The 17,237-nt window shown below is 35.7% G+C and overlaps 1 protein-coding gene across 1 annotated transcript in view; it reads right to left on the bottom strand.

Moving 5' to 3' along the window:
• LOC140169951 (uncharacterized) overlaps nt 1-17,237 on the bottom strand; it is an 89,058-nt gene that overhangs the window by 51,746 nt on the left and 20,075 nt on the right. The window contains exons 4-10 of the mRNA XM_072193260.1: nt 13,491-13,596; nt 12,389-12,442; nt 10,380-10,441; nt 8,477-8,550; nt 8,226-8,305; nt 6,977-7,054; nt 2,241-2,332 (exon numbers count right to left, since the gene is read on the bottom strand). Of these exons, the coding sequence (XP_072049361.1) occupies nt 2,241-2,332; nt 6,977-7,054; nt 8,226-8,305; nt 8,477-8,550; nt 10,380-10,441; nt 12,389-12,442; nt 13,491-13,596 (546 nt within the window). The remainder of the gene's footprint in view (nt 1-2,240; nt 2,333-6,976; nt 7,055-8,225; nt 8,306-8,476; nt 8,551-10,379; nt 10,442-12,388; nt 12,443-13,490; nt 13,597-17,237) is intronic.

Genomic DNA, 17,237 nt, shown 5'->3' with positions numbered 1-17,237 from the left:
AAAGCCAGTGAGCAAAAGGCACAACGGCCACTGTATACCGAAGAATGCTTTATAATTGAGGTGCACCAAGGCCAAGTCTAATGGAAACGGACCGTCGGCAGAGTGCAACACTATCGTCAGTAGATGCAATAGCTGTCAGTTGCAATATTTCAATAAATGTAACTTAGTTTCGATCAATAACACTAGAAAAAAAAACCCTCAACTACAGGTTAGCTTAATGGCCATCAGTAAAGTATACAGAACATCAACACTTTACAATGAACATGATGAGGGGACTGTGCTGCAAACAATAGGTGTTTTACAAAAGGCAGCTATTACATTCTACTGCAATTACGATAGTGTTGCACTCTGCAGACGAGACTTGTTTAATGCCAATGGAAAGTTGTAGATAAGCCATAAATAAGCCGCGGTGGCCTTCATTTTCACCATTGTTGTCCCGTTCAGGGTCACTTTGGGCACCCCATGTACAAGCATGGGTACGCAACCACAATTTAAGGCCAGAGTAATGGAAGACACATTCGTCCACGACCGAATTTGAGATTTTTTGATATTTATCAACACTAAGATGTATTCTTTCACTTGAAACTGATAAAATACAACTTGCTAATATGTATTCGTATTTTTGCTTGATTTATTTCACTCTTTTCAACTCTAAAAAGTCACATGGCTCAAGACAGCTTAGTAAATTGGCGGAAATAATGAGTCAGAAATGCGCTGAATGCGAAATATTGTGATTACTGGCACGATTCGCGTCAAGTGACGCCACGCTCTCTGCGCGTATGTCCAACGCAGTCAAGGCTCATTCGGTATGTTGTTAACGCAGGCAAGTGTGGTGTAAACAAAACAAAAATTTGTAGTCAAAATACCACTTAGATTTTTTAATTATTTTGAATTTTGGCGCACTGAAAGCAGAGATTATAGATTCATTGGTACAAAAAGATGCATATTTAGACCATGCACCAGATACATCTTTTACAAGTGTGAAAGTCTTACCGTTTTAAAATTTACGGACGTTTTGTGCATAATTTTGACATTTTTTACTAAAACGTCGATTTCTCAGAGTTCACTTTTGACAATATTATGCGCGATTTTTGTGACAAGATAACTCGAAAAATATGCAAGCAAAGGATAAACTAAATGAACTATCCTTTAGAGTACATCAAAGTCTAGGGAAGGTTTTTTCATTTTTCAAAATATTTGTTTTAAACAAAAATATACACCATTATGTGCAATTTTAGCTTAACAGAGTGACAAAATGGCTTTTTTCACATGTTTTTTTTTTTTTATTTTTCGAAAAAAGAGACTAATTTCAAAAAATTAAAAAACCTTCCCTAAGTTCATGTCTCTTCTTCATGAAAAGCTAACTGATTTTTTTTTACTCTGAACGGATTTTTTTTGAAGTTGTCACAAAAAAATTGGGGTAAAAAAGTGAATTTTTGTGATTTTTTCAAAAACTTGAGATTTTTGAACAAATCTGACGTCACCATGGGATTCCTTGACTCATTTCCTTTCCAAAAATGTATAGTTTTATATACTTTTGACATACAATTCAGAAATAATGAAGCTCGAAAAGGTCCATGTTCTCTCCCATTACTCTGCCCTTAAGGCAGTCCTTCCCTCCCTCTAGCATGCTGAATAGCTTAGAAATGTGTCAGTTCAAACTGTCTGTGGCATTTCTCAATCTGCGAGTCTGTGCATGTTTAAAGGTTTGTAGGCTTAATGGCATTTCAAATTTTGTTTTCATCTCATTTGAAGGCTTTTTGACTCATTTTACGGACAGTGTGTATTTTTTTGTTAATATGTACGCAAAAATAACCATTTACAGTATTGAATCAATTGAAATATTGATTGTATGTAAATGTTTATGAAACAGGTCCAAGGTTGTCCATCAAATATGTTGATTTACTAAATGTATACACCATCCACACTTAGACCTGTTTTTGTACTGGCAATCACAGCTGCTGAAGGAGGTATCCTGTGCTGCTTTGCGGTACCATAATAGAACTACACAGCAGAAACACAGTTTGGGATAATCAAAATTGCATTGCAGGGAAGCAGAAACATGGAAAATCGGGAGGATTTTAGGACTAATCGTGAGGTCGGGAGTTATGTCTGTTTTTTCGGGAGGCTTCCAACCAAATCGTGAGGGTTGTCATCTCAGTGCTATGCATGATGGGATACTCCCTTCAGCTGCTGTGCTGGCAATATGTATATTGTTTCTATACAGTATAACAACTTACTCTGCTTTTATAGCATCTGAATAATACTTGACGGCATCTTGATACTTGCCAACTTTAAACGCTTCATTGCCTTTAGTTCTGTAGAAATTTTTCTGAAAAATGAAACAAAAACACAAAATATCTCAACATTTGTGGGCTATGTTGGTACAATAAGGTACGCCACCTACCAGAGAAGACATCTTACACTTCCCATAATGCATTTCACCCGTTTCAATTTTTTGTTCCAATTTGTTATCTGGTGCAACATGGGTCGATAGTGACGAAATGTACCTCAATGAACAGAGCACATACAGTTCTTGCAAAATGTGTTTGACTCTCGACCCATATTTAGCCAGTCTGTTCTCAAAATGAAAACAAAGGGAATCTGTACAAAGTAATGGGAGTGTCATTTGATGAAATGAAGCAATGTATTATGTTGCAAAGGATTCTGGGAAGGGTAAGATATCTTCTCCTGTATGACAGGAATGGTATACTGTATACGTTGAAATTTTTGCATTGGTTTTATTCTCACGAATTTCAGGGATAAATATGTGCCCGCGATTATAATAACCTGTGTTAAAATGAAGACATTTCTTATGTATTTTATTTGTTGCCAACTACCACGAATTTAACACCTCACGAAATTGTCAGTGATACTTGAAATCACAAAAAAATCTGTACGCGAAAATATTGGCGTATACAGTACCAGCTAAACTTGCGCTCATCTGTGATATACAATACTATAATTATTCGCCGTAGAAGTGATGATGTAACAGGATTAACTACCATAGCAATAGGTCAAAACAATTTTTGAATATATCGCACTGCACTAGTTTGTTCATGCCGTACCTCTGCATTGAGCCATAGATGTCAAAGAACAGGGATAAAGACCTGGATCGTAATTCTATAGAAATAGTCATATCATGCTGATCAATCACACCTGTCAGATTAGTATCTTTGAAAAGAGTGGTATTGTATTTGTATGAATGTATGATTGCAGACACAGGTGATGAGTGCAACCCGCTTGTAGTGCAGGGCGATATATTCAAAAATTGTTTTATCCTATTGCTATGGTAGTTAATCCTGTTACATCATCACTTCTATGGCAAATAAGGCTGAATTTTAGAATACCTCACCACCCTTTGTTAGAAGCAGGGATGTATAAATGCCTATTAAAACCAAATTGGGCTATTCCAATTGATATTCATATGCCCACTATGGAAGACATGATCTTAATCTTTCACACAGGGAGTATGTACATCAAATTGAGTTACCTGAATGAGCGACTATTTGAAGTCTGCACCCCTGCATGAAAGATTAATGTCATGTCTTCCATAGGGGGATGTATTTCAAATGGAATAGCCCACTGAACCGGTTAGCAACCATATATTTTTCAGCTTCAGCTGGCAAGTGAAGCAGTCAAACTTGAGAGCGAAGATTAAGTTATGTTTAATGCAAAACTGAGTAATATATTTTCTTTAATCCAGCAAAATTAAGTGCTGTTTACATCTGACATTCTGGAGTGGGTGGGAAATACAATTATTTGTATATTGCCACCTTTAGACTTGCTACTAATAGCAACCTCTTTTTAAATGCAACCAAATAACCACTTAGATAGAGGGGGCTGCAATATGTTTGATACATGCAGTATGTTTGAGAGCTACATTACAGTAAGTTAACAAAACCTGGAATGTGCTACTCCAGTTGCAATCATGAACTTAATCTTCCACATAGGGAATGTGAATTTCAAATGGGGCTACCTGAATGGGAGACTCCATTTGAAAGCTACACTCCCTGTGTGGGCAATTAATGTCGAGTAGTCCATAGGAGTGTGTGGATTTCAACTGGACTAGCCCATTCATCCAACAGCCAGGCTTACCACAAAGTACCTCTGTGTTATTAGCCCCTGAACATGTTTAAATCAAAACCTCCTAAGTAACATCTTGGCAGTTTTTGTTTTAAACATGTTCAAGGGCCACAAGCACATCAGGATTTTCCTACCCAACTACCTGTTTATTACTTTTAAAGAGGAGTTTAGATGCATAATGCAATATATCCGTTGGTTGCCTTACACTTTTGTATTAATAATGTTATTCATGTAATGAGGGAGTTTGTAATTATAATTAGGGGGCACAAATTAATTTGAGTATGGTATTAGAAGTTTGTGATAAACAAAAAAATGAACACTTCAACACTATATTTATAATGACAAGTATCCACTTGTGAACTAGATTGAATTGTAGTTGGTTTAATATTCTATGTACCAAAAATTTAAAAATAAAAAGGTGCATTGGACTATTCCAATTGAAATCCATACACTCCTTATATGGAAGACATTACCTTAATCTCTCACAAAGGGGGTGTAGATTCCAAATGGAGTCACCCATTCAGGTAACCCCATTTGAAAATCACACTCCCTTTGTGGGGAGATTGAGGTGATGTCTTCCATAGGGGGTGTATGGATTTCAACTGGAATAGCCCAAAGTCGTGCGAGTGCAAGAACATCATATGTCACATGTTTGGCGAAAATAAGTTTTTTACAGATTTTGAACAAGATGCATGGTCATTTTAAGCTGATTTTGAAGTACACAACTTAAGTACTTTTTAATTAAGAAAAATAGATGGCAATTATACATATATCTTAAGAACAGGTTTTTTTTTAAAGCTGAAGTCAAATTTTTTTTGAGTGGAAGGTAAATTAATGTACGTGCACATAGGATACTCTTGCAAAACCAGGTTTAGCACCGCATGCATACAACATTTTGTTTTTTAATTTATTTTGCCTATAAGTTAATTTTGGTACTGGCATTGCAGTTTTAGACAATTACAGCCATGTGTAGATTAAATATGGATCTTATGCTTGCTTCGTTCTAAAATGCACATAAGATATTCTTGTAAAAATCACAATACAGCTTTGCAAGAGCACTGTATATAGGATAGTCTTGCAAAACCAGTAAATATACATGCACATACAATATGAAATTTGGTTTATTACTTAAAACAAATGTGCTTTGATGTGCCTACTTGTCAAAATTCTTCAAAATCTTTAATTTCGCCAAATATGTTACTTACAATGGTTTTGCATCCCGTGGGCAACGATGTATTTAAAATAAGCTTTAAACAGCAAGAGAGAGAGACAAAAATAATAGGTATGTATTATAAATAGTTCATCAGTGAAGGCTTGTCTTTTCAAAATATAAATGTCCGGCTCAAAACAAAAGTGATGCAAAGTTTCTTCAGTAATATGTTTTGTAATTAAACTGAAAATCTAAAACGAAAAAACAAAATAATTGATGAAAACAGAAAAATGATGAACAGGTCCGGTATTGCTAAATGTTAAAATAATCTGAAATAAAATTATGAGAGTTATTGAAGTAGCAAGCAGCAATTTTGTAATGAAATGATGTCCCTGCCACCTCTGCATTTTCCATAGCATCCCTATATAACAAAGCCAGATTTGGCCTTATACATGTAAGTGACCAAACTTGACTGGATTAGGCTAATGTTGGGTTTTGATTATCAAAAGTATATGTGTGCATCCATATGAAACCGATACACTTGTCGGCTGCTACATGTGTCTTGTTTCACATAATAGCTAGGAATAAATACCAGACTCATCTCCGAAGTGGAGGTCACTTCAAATCATCCCCAAGTCACATGGTTAAGGAATGTTCTCTGTATACCTAAACCATGTGACTTGGGATGATATGGAGATGGGTCTGGTATTTATTCCAAGCTATTATGTGAAACAAGACACGTGACGCAGACGACAAGTGCATCATTTTGATATGGATGTACACATATGTGGAACAAATACAAATTTGGTGTCACTGTCTCATCTCAACTTCTATATCAAAATCTCATAAAGCATGCCCTCTAACAAAATTTGACATGTTCTTGGTTTGAAGGGAACATGGCACAATTATACTATGAGCAAAGTTTCAATCACTTATTGTACAATATTATCTGTTTGTCTAGTTTAATAGTTAGTATGAGAATGAGTTTCTGCCAGGTTTCAAATCCTGAAAGTGAACTTGATCAATTAGGGTAATAGATCTGCAGACATATTGCATAAGGGTCTTGTTATGCACACAAAAAACAAAATATATGATACACCAATAAGATCAAAGCTTCAATCAAAGATTTGATCTGCACCGAGTCATTCAATGGGCTCTTCAAATTTCACTACCCCTGTGGAAGATTTTGGAAATATCTTCCACAGGGGGAGTATGAATTTCAAATGGAATGAACACATTAGCATCTCCATTTGAAACTCCCTCTCCCTCAGGGGAAGATTCAGGTTGAATCTTTCTCAGAGGGTGTATGAAATTCAAATGGATCTACCTAATGTGCTCATTCCATTTGAAATTGATACTCCCCCTGTAGCAGATATTTCCAAAATCTTCCACAGGGGTAGTGTGGATTTCAACTGGAATAGCCCAATGTTTTGCACATATTACTTGGTAAGAAATAGCTGTAGGAAGCCTGAGTGCATCGCAAAACAAGAATGCTTGTGTATTGGTTGGTTCCATAGTATGAAACGTTTTAAAAGACAGAAGGTACTTCTGTGAGACGAATTAGAACAAAATTTCGTTCCGACGTACACCCGGATGTAAAGCGAAAATGTTGCTTTATTTTACAATATCCTTTGATCTTTTACCCTGATTTTTCTTTGATATGTTGCATCTTGATGTACACTATAAGCAAGCAAAATAAAGGCACCCTGCTGATGAGGGGGAAATCGACAAGGCACTTACGGGTGCCTCTCCAGTGAGAAGCGCTACCGGTATTTGTATGAGGGCGCTAGATTTGTCTTCCCGCTGCCAGCTTCTCACCTAATCAAATATACATTATATATAACATGGTTGGAAGTCAAGAGTAATGAGTGCATGATGGAATGTACTTGGAATTATGGAAAAGACTGAAATTCAAAAAAGTGTAACTGCCTATAACCATACTGTTTAAGATAATGAAACATATTTGTGACATAATCAAAAGGGGAAAGAGTCAGTCGGTTTTGAGATATTGACTAAAACAGTGTTCAAATTCTTTTGTTTTTTACTGTTTTCAGCCATTGATAAATTGCTGGTAGCTTGGTAACAACAGGAAAATTAAGTAATTCTTGGCCAAGCTCGAACATACTTGTTGCGTCCATGTAATGTACTAAGAGTGTATGAAATGTAAGACGCGTTCATGTTTTTTTCTGTACCGTGCCATGTGCGTGTGTGTTTATCGCAGAGCAACGGTAGTTCCGAGTGTTTGATGGGGTTTGCATCAAAATGTAGCATTCGTAATGAAAAATGATGTAAAACACTTCTAATTGAAAACTGCCAACATGTGACTCATTCCCCTTGATCATGTCACATTTTTAACAAGAAACAAGATACTGTAGCTCAGTTTTATATGGGCAGCACTATGCGGAGTGCTATTCCTGGGAATTAGACTTGGGTGCAGTGTTCGAAATAAGCACTTATCCTCTTGTCCAAAAATCACTGAGGACAACCAAATTTACTTATCCCCTGGACAACCACTATATTTTACATGTACCTCCAAAAATATGACACATTTTGGGGACAACCAAAATGTTTTGAGGACAAACAGAATTTATGCTTTAGTTGTCCTCAGGACAACCTCTATATTTTCCTTATTTCGGACACTGCTTGGGTGTACCCTTGTTTCTTCGATGCACACAGATCAAATCAAATTCAACCAGTCAGTCTCTGTCGATTTGAATGCGTATTCAACCATGCAGTGGACACCGCTTTTAACGGTACATGATTAGTGTGAACAACCACATTATGTCACACGCTCATCAAATGTGTTGTCACCAGCATGTCATTGGTTGTGGTGTTTTTGTTATAGAACTGCACATGGGGCATTCAACTAATTTCTGACCAGCTGCTGAAAATGCCCATTGGTTATGGGGCTTATGGTATCTCTTATGAGTCTTATTCAGACATTTGTATTTTGTATTTATCAGATTACTTCTACAATCTGAGTACCTACCACATCATCCGGACCTAAGTTTTCCATCTCACGATGAATGTCGCGATTGTTAACCACCACACCCACCACATAATCAGAATCTGCAAAAAAAATGTCAATATATTGGTTGAGACAGTCTGCTAAACTTGTAACGATATGCTTGCAGGTTATTTTCACAACTTCATTTGCCATACTTTTTTTCAAGCAAGTCAAATAAATAAGTTCACTCACATTTTTCAGTATTCTTGATTATAAATATATACTATACTCACATTGTTTGATTGCAAATAATAAAACAAAACCAATTCTCTCCGATTTCTCATTGGAGGTTGCCTCAAGTTGTTTCCTGCAAACAAATGAATGTGTACACATGCATGTTAGGATTTTGTATAGTTGCATATATCTTGATGCTCTTTTTGCTGGCCATATCTCAAGAACTTCTGAGCCAATACTAGGCTTGTTTGAACTCATCATAATGCATTTTTCACGCTGATTCCAAATATGGCCATGAACATTTTTCCAGTCAACACCCGTGAGGTGAGGGATAAAGTGATAGAGACATGAACTACAACTGTACCATGCTTTCAGAGCAAGAATATATCAATAATTATTCTAAAATATGCATAAAAACTGAAACTAAACTCAACAAGCAAAGGGGTGAATTTAAAGATGTTATTTGTAGACCAACCTCCATCAGTTGAATATGCACAGAGACGATGTGTGCATCAACAATTTAAGTTTTTTTTTGGCAAAGGCCAAATGGTTAATTAATACAGCTATACAATAGTAGATTAATAAAGCTATTCATTCTATACATGAAAACAAGAATCATGCTACAACCACAAACAAGTGATTTCCCTGTGCAAATCACTAGTAGCGCAATTCCCTTTATTGTGCAATGCTATTTAATGCGAGTAGGTTCACTACAACTTTGCTGCATTTTTTCAGCATCACAAAAAAAGTGGTGGTGCTACAACCATGAACACAATATTACCCTGTCATGCATGTGTCACTGTGCGGGGATTTCTCTGTATTGTGCAATGCCATTTACTGCATGTAAGCAGGTTCACTTTGCACGATATCAGCATTACAGGAAAAGTGGTGGCGCTACAACCATAAACACAATATTACCATGTCATGCATGTGTCACTGTGTGGGGATTTCCCTGTCTTGCGCAATGCCATTCACCTCAGGTACGCAGGTTCACTTTGTTGCACGATATCAGCATTACAAGAAAAGTGGTGGCACTACAACCATGAACACAATATGACCCTGTCATGCATGTGTCACTGTGCGGGGGATTTCCCTGTCTTGCACAATGCCATTCACGTCATGCATGCAGGTTCACTTTGCTGCATGGTTTTATCAACACACAAAAAGTGATGGCGCTACAACTATAAACAGGGCATTTCCTAGATAAGAGTCTCTGTTTGGGTAATTCCCTGTATTGTGCAATGCAATTTACTGCGTGTAAACTAGGTTCTCTTTACTGCATGGTTTTATCAACATACAAAAAGTGGTGGCGCTACAACTATAAACAGAGCATTTTCCTAGATAAGAGTCTCTGTTTGGGTAATTCCCTGTATTGTGCAAGCAGGTATGTAAATCAGGTTCTCTTTGCTGCATGGTTTTATCAACATTTCATGCAAGCAGGCTTTGAATAACATTCAGCATCAAAAGTGGTGGTGCTACAACTATGAACAGGGGATTTCCCTGTGTGAGTCACTCCTTTTGGAAGTGACTTCCTGCATTGCTTTACTGTGTATTAGATTAATTATATTGTGTTATTTGATGAATGCAGCTCCACTAGTCACTAGAGGCGGCAGCAGAATTTGATGGGATTTCTAGAGGGTACAATGGGGGAGGGGGTGAATTTCAGCAGGGAGAAAAAATTCTGAAAATTTGACAGTTCTATCTAAAGAGTGAATTTCAGGGGGAGACAGAATTCTGAAAATTTGCCAATTTTTCCCAAAGAGTAGAAATTGTCTTGATCTTTTATTTTGATAGGGGAAGTAGGGGAAAAAGCCCAAGATTTGGAGGGGGTTTCAACATGTCCAACCCCATCCCTGCTACAATGTACTGCTACTGATAGTTACAGTTTCGAAAAATTCAAATATGTTAATGAACAATGAAAAGCAAAGGAACATATCCTTCACATTATTATATTATACTTACTTGAGTTTGCTATAGAAATCATTAAATTCTGCAAGTTTTAAGGCATCTTTATATGATGAACACTGTAAAGGAAAAGAAAACAATAACATGGTATAACTACCGGTTCACACTGTTACATTACTAGGATTTCCCACAAACTAACAAACAAACAAACAAACAAACATCATCTTTATATGATGAACACTGTAAAGGAAAAGAAAACAATAACATGGTATAACTACCGGTTCACACTGTTACATTACTAGGATTTCCCACAAACTCATCAGTTAGAACACAGTTCTAACCTCCAACATGTTTGTACAATCATAATGACCTTTCATACCATAAACGTTCGCCTAATGGCACACATGGGTAAACTTCATGTGCAAATAGAGAACACCCTCCTCTGAAATCTCAACAAGAATTAAAGTTCCGTACCCTTATTTGCTGGTGGGAATTTTACGGGAGGGCACTTTTAGGTTGTGCCTAAAATTCCACTTACGTCAAGGGAGCCCATAGCACCATTAGGCAAAAGTTTACAGTATGTTGGGTACAAAAACTCATTCTGTTTGATTTCAAATTGCCGCTTATATTAATGTAAAAATTCTGAGTTAACCAAGCAAATGCAATGTGACCCCAAGGGGTGGCCTTGACCTGTTTGCTCCCAACATTGAGCTGGCTACATATATAGTAGGGTGATTCACAAAAAATGAAATTGGTATTTTTCAACGGGACACCCCCTCATTTTGTTCATTTTGGTAATAAAATTACACCTGCAAAATATGAAAAAAATTCAAAAAAGTTTAGGGGTGCTACCGGTCAATGAACTTTTGTACACAAAGTCAATGGGATTTTTGTCAAAAATTTCAAACGCTTATTTCAGGGCCTAAAAAGTCTACCAGGCTTGCAAAACTGAAGTAAATGTTCAATGATATACCTAACTTTGTGAAAACATGGGTTTTACCAAATTAAAGTTCATAGTTGACTGTAATAATAAAAAATGTTTCAAAAGTGACAGAGGGAGTGTAGCTCAAGAAAAGAATACCCTGGGATATCCCCTGGAATCCCACCAGGCACCCCAAATTTATACCTTATTGAACTGAACTGTTGATAAAAAAAAAAGATTAAAATTCTTCACATATTAGTTCACCCCAATGGTGATACCAGGTTTTGAAATCTTATGTAATAGTAACTATCAAAATCCATACATCTGTATCAGGGGTGGTCATTATGGCCATACCTGATGAAGATTTGTATTGTTTGAATTGAATGACCACAGGAAGGATTAGATTCACCATGGTTGAAAAGAAATGTATATAAATTGGGGTCACAACATTGGATAGTGGCCAGTTCAAAACTACACCTTGTGCAAGGTACTTGTGACAACTTTATATTAGCCAAGTACCATAATATTTTGGCTGTTCCAGCAACTGCCTTGCCCCAAATGTAACAGTTTTCACAAAATGCAATTTTCTGGAAAGCGGGTTAACATTTTACAATTTTCTTTAGCATTTATTTTAAGGACATTACTCACACTATGATCAAATATTTTTTTTTTTTTTTTGGAAAATTAACATGGCTTTTTTGTGTTGTAAAGAAAATGGCTCATAAATCCCATTGACTTTGTGTACAAAAGTTCATTGACCGGTAGCACCCCTAAACTTTTTGAATTTTTTCATATTTTGCAGGTATGATTTTATTATCAAAATGAACAAAATGAGCGGGTGTCCCGTTGAAAAATACCAATTTCATTTTTTGTGAATCACCCTAATATATAGTCTACTCAGTGTGGGTCTTGAGAACTGCTTCAATGGGCTATTCTGTTTGAAATCCATACACCCCTGAAAACATGACCTTAATCTCCCACACAAGGGGTGTAGATTTCAAATGGAGTCACCCATCAGTTAACCGTGTTTGAAAATCACACTCCCTGTCACAAGAGATTAAGGTCATGTCTTCCACAGGGGGTGTCTGGATTTCAAATGAAACAGCCCATCCATTTGAGCAGCTTTGTGAGGCAGAATTCTTACCTTGTTTGTCTTTTCTGACAGAACTAAAACTGATTGCAATTCATGGGTTTTTATCTGAAAATTAAATGAAATAATTAAAATTAAAACAAAACATTCACATTTATTTTTCATATTTACGCCACATTTGTGTGATAATTATAGACTTTTTTTAAAGTATATTTTTTAAATACTTAAAAGTATTAAAATATGATATCTGCACATGTGCAGTAACATGTAGAGTTCACCTATTCTAGGATATTCGAACTGATTTCCTTGTTTTAACAAGATGAAGAAATTTGATTAAATTTAGTTTGACATAATTTCATGCAAATCCCATGTATCTTTGGAAACTTAAGTATTGAATAAACAGTAAGTATTGTTTTAATCTGATTTCAATCTGCTAGAATTGATTCTGATGCGAGTTAAATTGTTATTTGATGATGAAGAATATCACAACACTCTTAGAACCAAGCATTATTGGATCGGATATCCTCTCCCCCCCTTCCATTTTTATGATTTTTAATGCGAGTTTGGAGTATCCCTGGACATAGAGGCATTTACTAGGATTATTCATGGTTGATTACAATTTTTATCCAAAATGGGTAAGATATTATTTGTGTTCACTTCATAATATATAGAAGATTTATTTCTTATCTTTAACAGATTATGAAATGAACACAAGTTACAACTTGGCCCATTTTGAAAACAAAATTATTATTTTTTTGTGATATTTTTCCAATTCTATTTTAAAAAATCAACCATGAATGATCCTAGCACATCAATCTAAGTTGAGGAATTCTTCAAATTCGCAGACAAATGTATTCATTTAATTTTTTATATTTTTAAATACTGGATTGGATCGGGTATTGGCCGATATCAGAAAATCAATATCGGACAATGTCATTTCAATTAAGCTCTAGTATTGATTAGGTAAATAAATGTGTACCAGATGTGACACTGCACACACATGTTGCTTCGGAAGTGACACACTGACACTACATTGATGCTTGCCCAATGTACCAGCAGCCTCACTCCACATGAGATGCATCAACATCTCATCACATGCATTAATTTGTCAAATTTCTGTCACACAAAATCTAGTTTTCAGTTGATTCCTACTTACCTCCTTCACTTTCAACTTTTTACAAACAAGTCTACAAGCTGCATCTACAAGATCCAAGATATCAAAATATCCTCCTTCCAGCCGGTCTAAAATCTCTTTAGGATGACTGAAAAAAAAACCAAATGTATCACATATTTAATAACAGAATATTATGGAGGGCAGAATTAAAAGTCTATTTGTTGCCAAAATGAATAACATGTAATTGTAGATAGGTGGTTCTGGTTTTAAGGAGAATGGTCACTCAGGTACAGGTACAATAATACATATTGGCTCAAGAAACATTCAAACTTCTCTATAAAATTACTTTAATTTACACTTTTGCACTACATGTAGTTTAAACACCCAACTGGTCAAATTAATTTATGGCAGTCTACCTGTTTCAGTAGAATTTATGGTCAAAATAACATTATAACATTTTTATAGAACTATCGCTAAGAGACCTCCACAACCAGACATAGTTCCTTGAGTTTTCCAAGAAATCAACCATTAACCTTTGCCGAAAAAACAAGTCAATTCTTTGTGCAGGCGGATATAATAAATATAACTTCAAGCAGGTAAATTTAGTAGTTCAATTATTACATAATTGACTGAGTAAATTGTACAACTGTGGAAATGCAATTGTTTTGTTAGGGTTTCCCAAGGGACCATACCTGAGATACAACAAAATTTTGCTACCTGTCATGTAATTTCCTTTCACTATTCTGATGTTCTACATGTAGTTTCAGATAGCTTGCATTGTTAGTTGTTTACCACACAAAATAAATCACTAAATTAAAAAAAAAATACGACCGACCAACCCTACTTTTCCGAGCGGCACGCAAGCCTCTCTAGGGATTGAGCTTTAAGAAGCGCGAGTGCGGTCGCACACCTTTAAATCGCCTGTCCGAGTGCGATTTATAGCACACCTCAATTCCTAAGCTTCTCACTGAGTGCAATAACAGCACACCTGACAGCCCGCATGTGTGATTTGTAGCATGCCTGGTATTTTCAAAACTCAATCCCAGCCCATCCACACTATAATACTTTTCCACAGCCTATAGGCTTGATGGTGAACATACATTCCTACACATACAACTTACAGTCTCAGCTAACCCAACTGCTCTTTGGCACCAAATATGTAATACTGACTATGATACTACCTGATGAAACAATCAGTAACTTTTGTCAGTATTCCCTATTTTGATCTTTACAGAGTCATACTTGGAAAACTTCACAAAATTTTAGGGGGAATGCAATATGTTGAACCTCAATCACATGGACTGATGTAGTTGGACTACTTTCAAGACTTTATGGAATATTGTTTGGAACTTTATTGGTACAATAACACTTTATACTCGAGACTTGCCTCTAGACTAGTCAATGTTTGTAACATACTGCTGACAATATGTGAACAAGGAAGGAAATTTTGGTCATAAAATAAATTTTGATTAAACAACCTGACTATTTTTAGTCCAGGCCCTAGCTAGAACCCGGCCTACACCGGATAGGGCAGAGATTTTGACACTTGATTTGGGTTATTGGACCTTTGAGGTTAAAGAATCACGGAGGTGCTTTTACTTGGCGGCTGCTTGGTCGAGAGTTCAAGATGGCAGCCATGCGTGTTTTGAAAATTTTAAATTTTAGTTTTCACTCAATATTCATGTGTAATACATCATTCTATAGGTTTTTGCATACAAGGAATCAATTTCTGACATTATTTTTATGATTAAAGGTCAGTATAACATGTTTATATTCAAAATGGCCGCCGAATGGTTGCCAAAAGATGGGGTTTTCATTAAAATGTATTTAGAATTCAATATTTTAACTTATTTGATGTTAAAAATAACCATGGGATGCTGATATTATGGTCAGTTGTCTATGTCATTTCTATCATCTCCTAGATATGTTTAAAAATCAAAATGGCTGCCAAAATGGCCGCCAAAATAGTCTTTTTTTTTAAAATGTGTTACAGGAGTATTATAAAGTACCAGATTTACAATGAAATGGTGCCAAACATTGTGTTCTTTTGTATTCAAAGTATCCCTCTGGTAAAGGGGTAACAATATGACATCGGCATCAATTAATGTTATCTCATATGGGCATGTAAACATTCAAAATGGCCGCCAAAATGGCTGCAAAACATGATTTTTTCATTAAAATGGTATTTAAAACAGCATTTTAATAGATGTTGTGTTAAATATTTCCATGGAACGCTGATATAATGTTAAAGGGATATTTCTATCCCAATTTCTTCCTGCTCATGTGTTTTTACATTCATAAAAGAATCTTAAATCCTAAATTTCATGCAAATCGGACATTCCGTTGGCGAATTATGGACTATAACATACCGTATATTTCAATGGTCCATAGGATTGTGTGTTATACTTTCGTTGGCGACAGAATAAAATTCAAAATCGAACAGGTTGGCCGGTTTCTCTGGAAAGGGAATATATTTGCAAGATTCCTCTTGCACATGATCATTATGCACCTAGTATATAAGGGGTCCCGTTGGTATGAGCATGCCGGCAGAATCATTTTACGACAGAATGTTAACCATATGCCATGAAGCTGAAAAAATGACATCTCCTGTAAAAACTGGTATCTTGAAAGTTGGTGTAACAGTCATTTAAAAGAATATGACTGTTACACCAACATCAAAATATTATTTTGGTGGCCAAGTTGAATTTTAAACATGCCCAATTACCCATAAGTCCATGCTGTTTTCCTATTACTGCTATACTATAATGATTATGTGGGAAAATACTCTCCTTTTATGGCACCATCCCTTGAAAACCAGATACCTAGTGTCGCTGTAACAGATTTTGATGAAAAATAATATTTTGGTGGCCATTTTGGGAGTCACTTTTATTTCTTTGAACTTACCCATGGGATAATTTTGAATGACATATTTTACGTTACCCTTCTGCCACAAAGATATTTTTGGATCTCGAAGAAAGCACTCATGTGGCACCATTTCCTTCAAAAATCAGATAAATTACATGTTGTTGAGACATAATATTATCAATTTAAAAACTACTTGCATGGTCATTTTGGAGAAAAAAAAGAAAGGAAAGAAAGCACTATTGTTGCACATAATACATTATGTAAATTGTAAGTTGCTGGAAGGTATGGGTCTTGCTTAAAATGCCATATAGTTGAAAGCTTTCCATCCTGTTTCTGTTTTATGAATTTGATGGAAAACAAAAAATAGACTATGGGGCAGGTTGGCCCACTTGTGCTGGGGCAGGTTGCCCCCATTGTGTTTATGGGCAAGAGTTATGCATACTTTCTCCATTTTCACCCATTTTGTGTCAAATGAAGCAAAATACAATTTACACACCAACACTAGTCAGTTCCATGGATAAAATTGTTCAAAGGCGGAGTATAGTACAAAAAAATCTATATTGTTGTCCTATTTGAGCACTTTTTGACTGGAAATAGCAATATTTCAATATCATATTTCTTTATAATTGGGAATTTGTACATAAAAAGTAATTCATCACTCAGAATAGTTAATAATGAACAAAAAAGTCAATTACAATTGTTATCCACAGCCTTTCAGTTTTTCGTTATGGGTTTTATAAGATGATTGGTTAACGTTATTTCCTTGATTTTAGCTATTTCCTCAAGAATGACCCATGATGGCATAAAATGAATTTTATTTTTGATTATCTTGGAACTATGATAGGTGATATCTTACCGCAGTTGTAACTTTAGAATGTTTTATTGGAAAGAAATATGGCAATAACACACGGTTGTGCATAGAGG

Source organism: Amphiura filiformis, chromosome 14 (genome assembly GCF_039555335.1).
Source record: "Amphiura filiformis chromosome 14, Afil_fr2py, whole genome shotgun sequence".
Taxonomy (NCBI): Eukaryota; Metazoa; Echinodermata; class Ophiuroidea; order Amphilepidida; family Amphiuridae; genus Amphiura; species Amphiura filiformis.
This window is presented reverse-complemented; position numbering and strand designations above follow the sequence as displayed.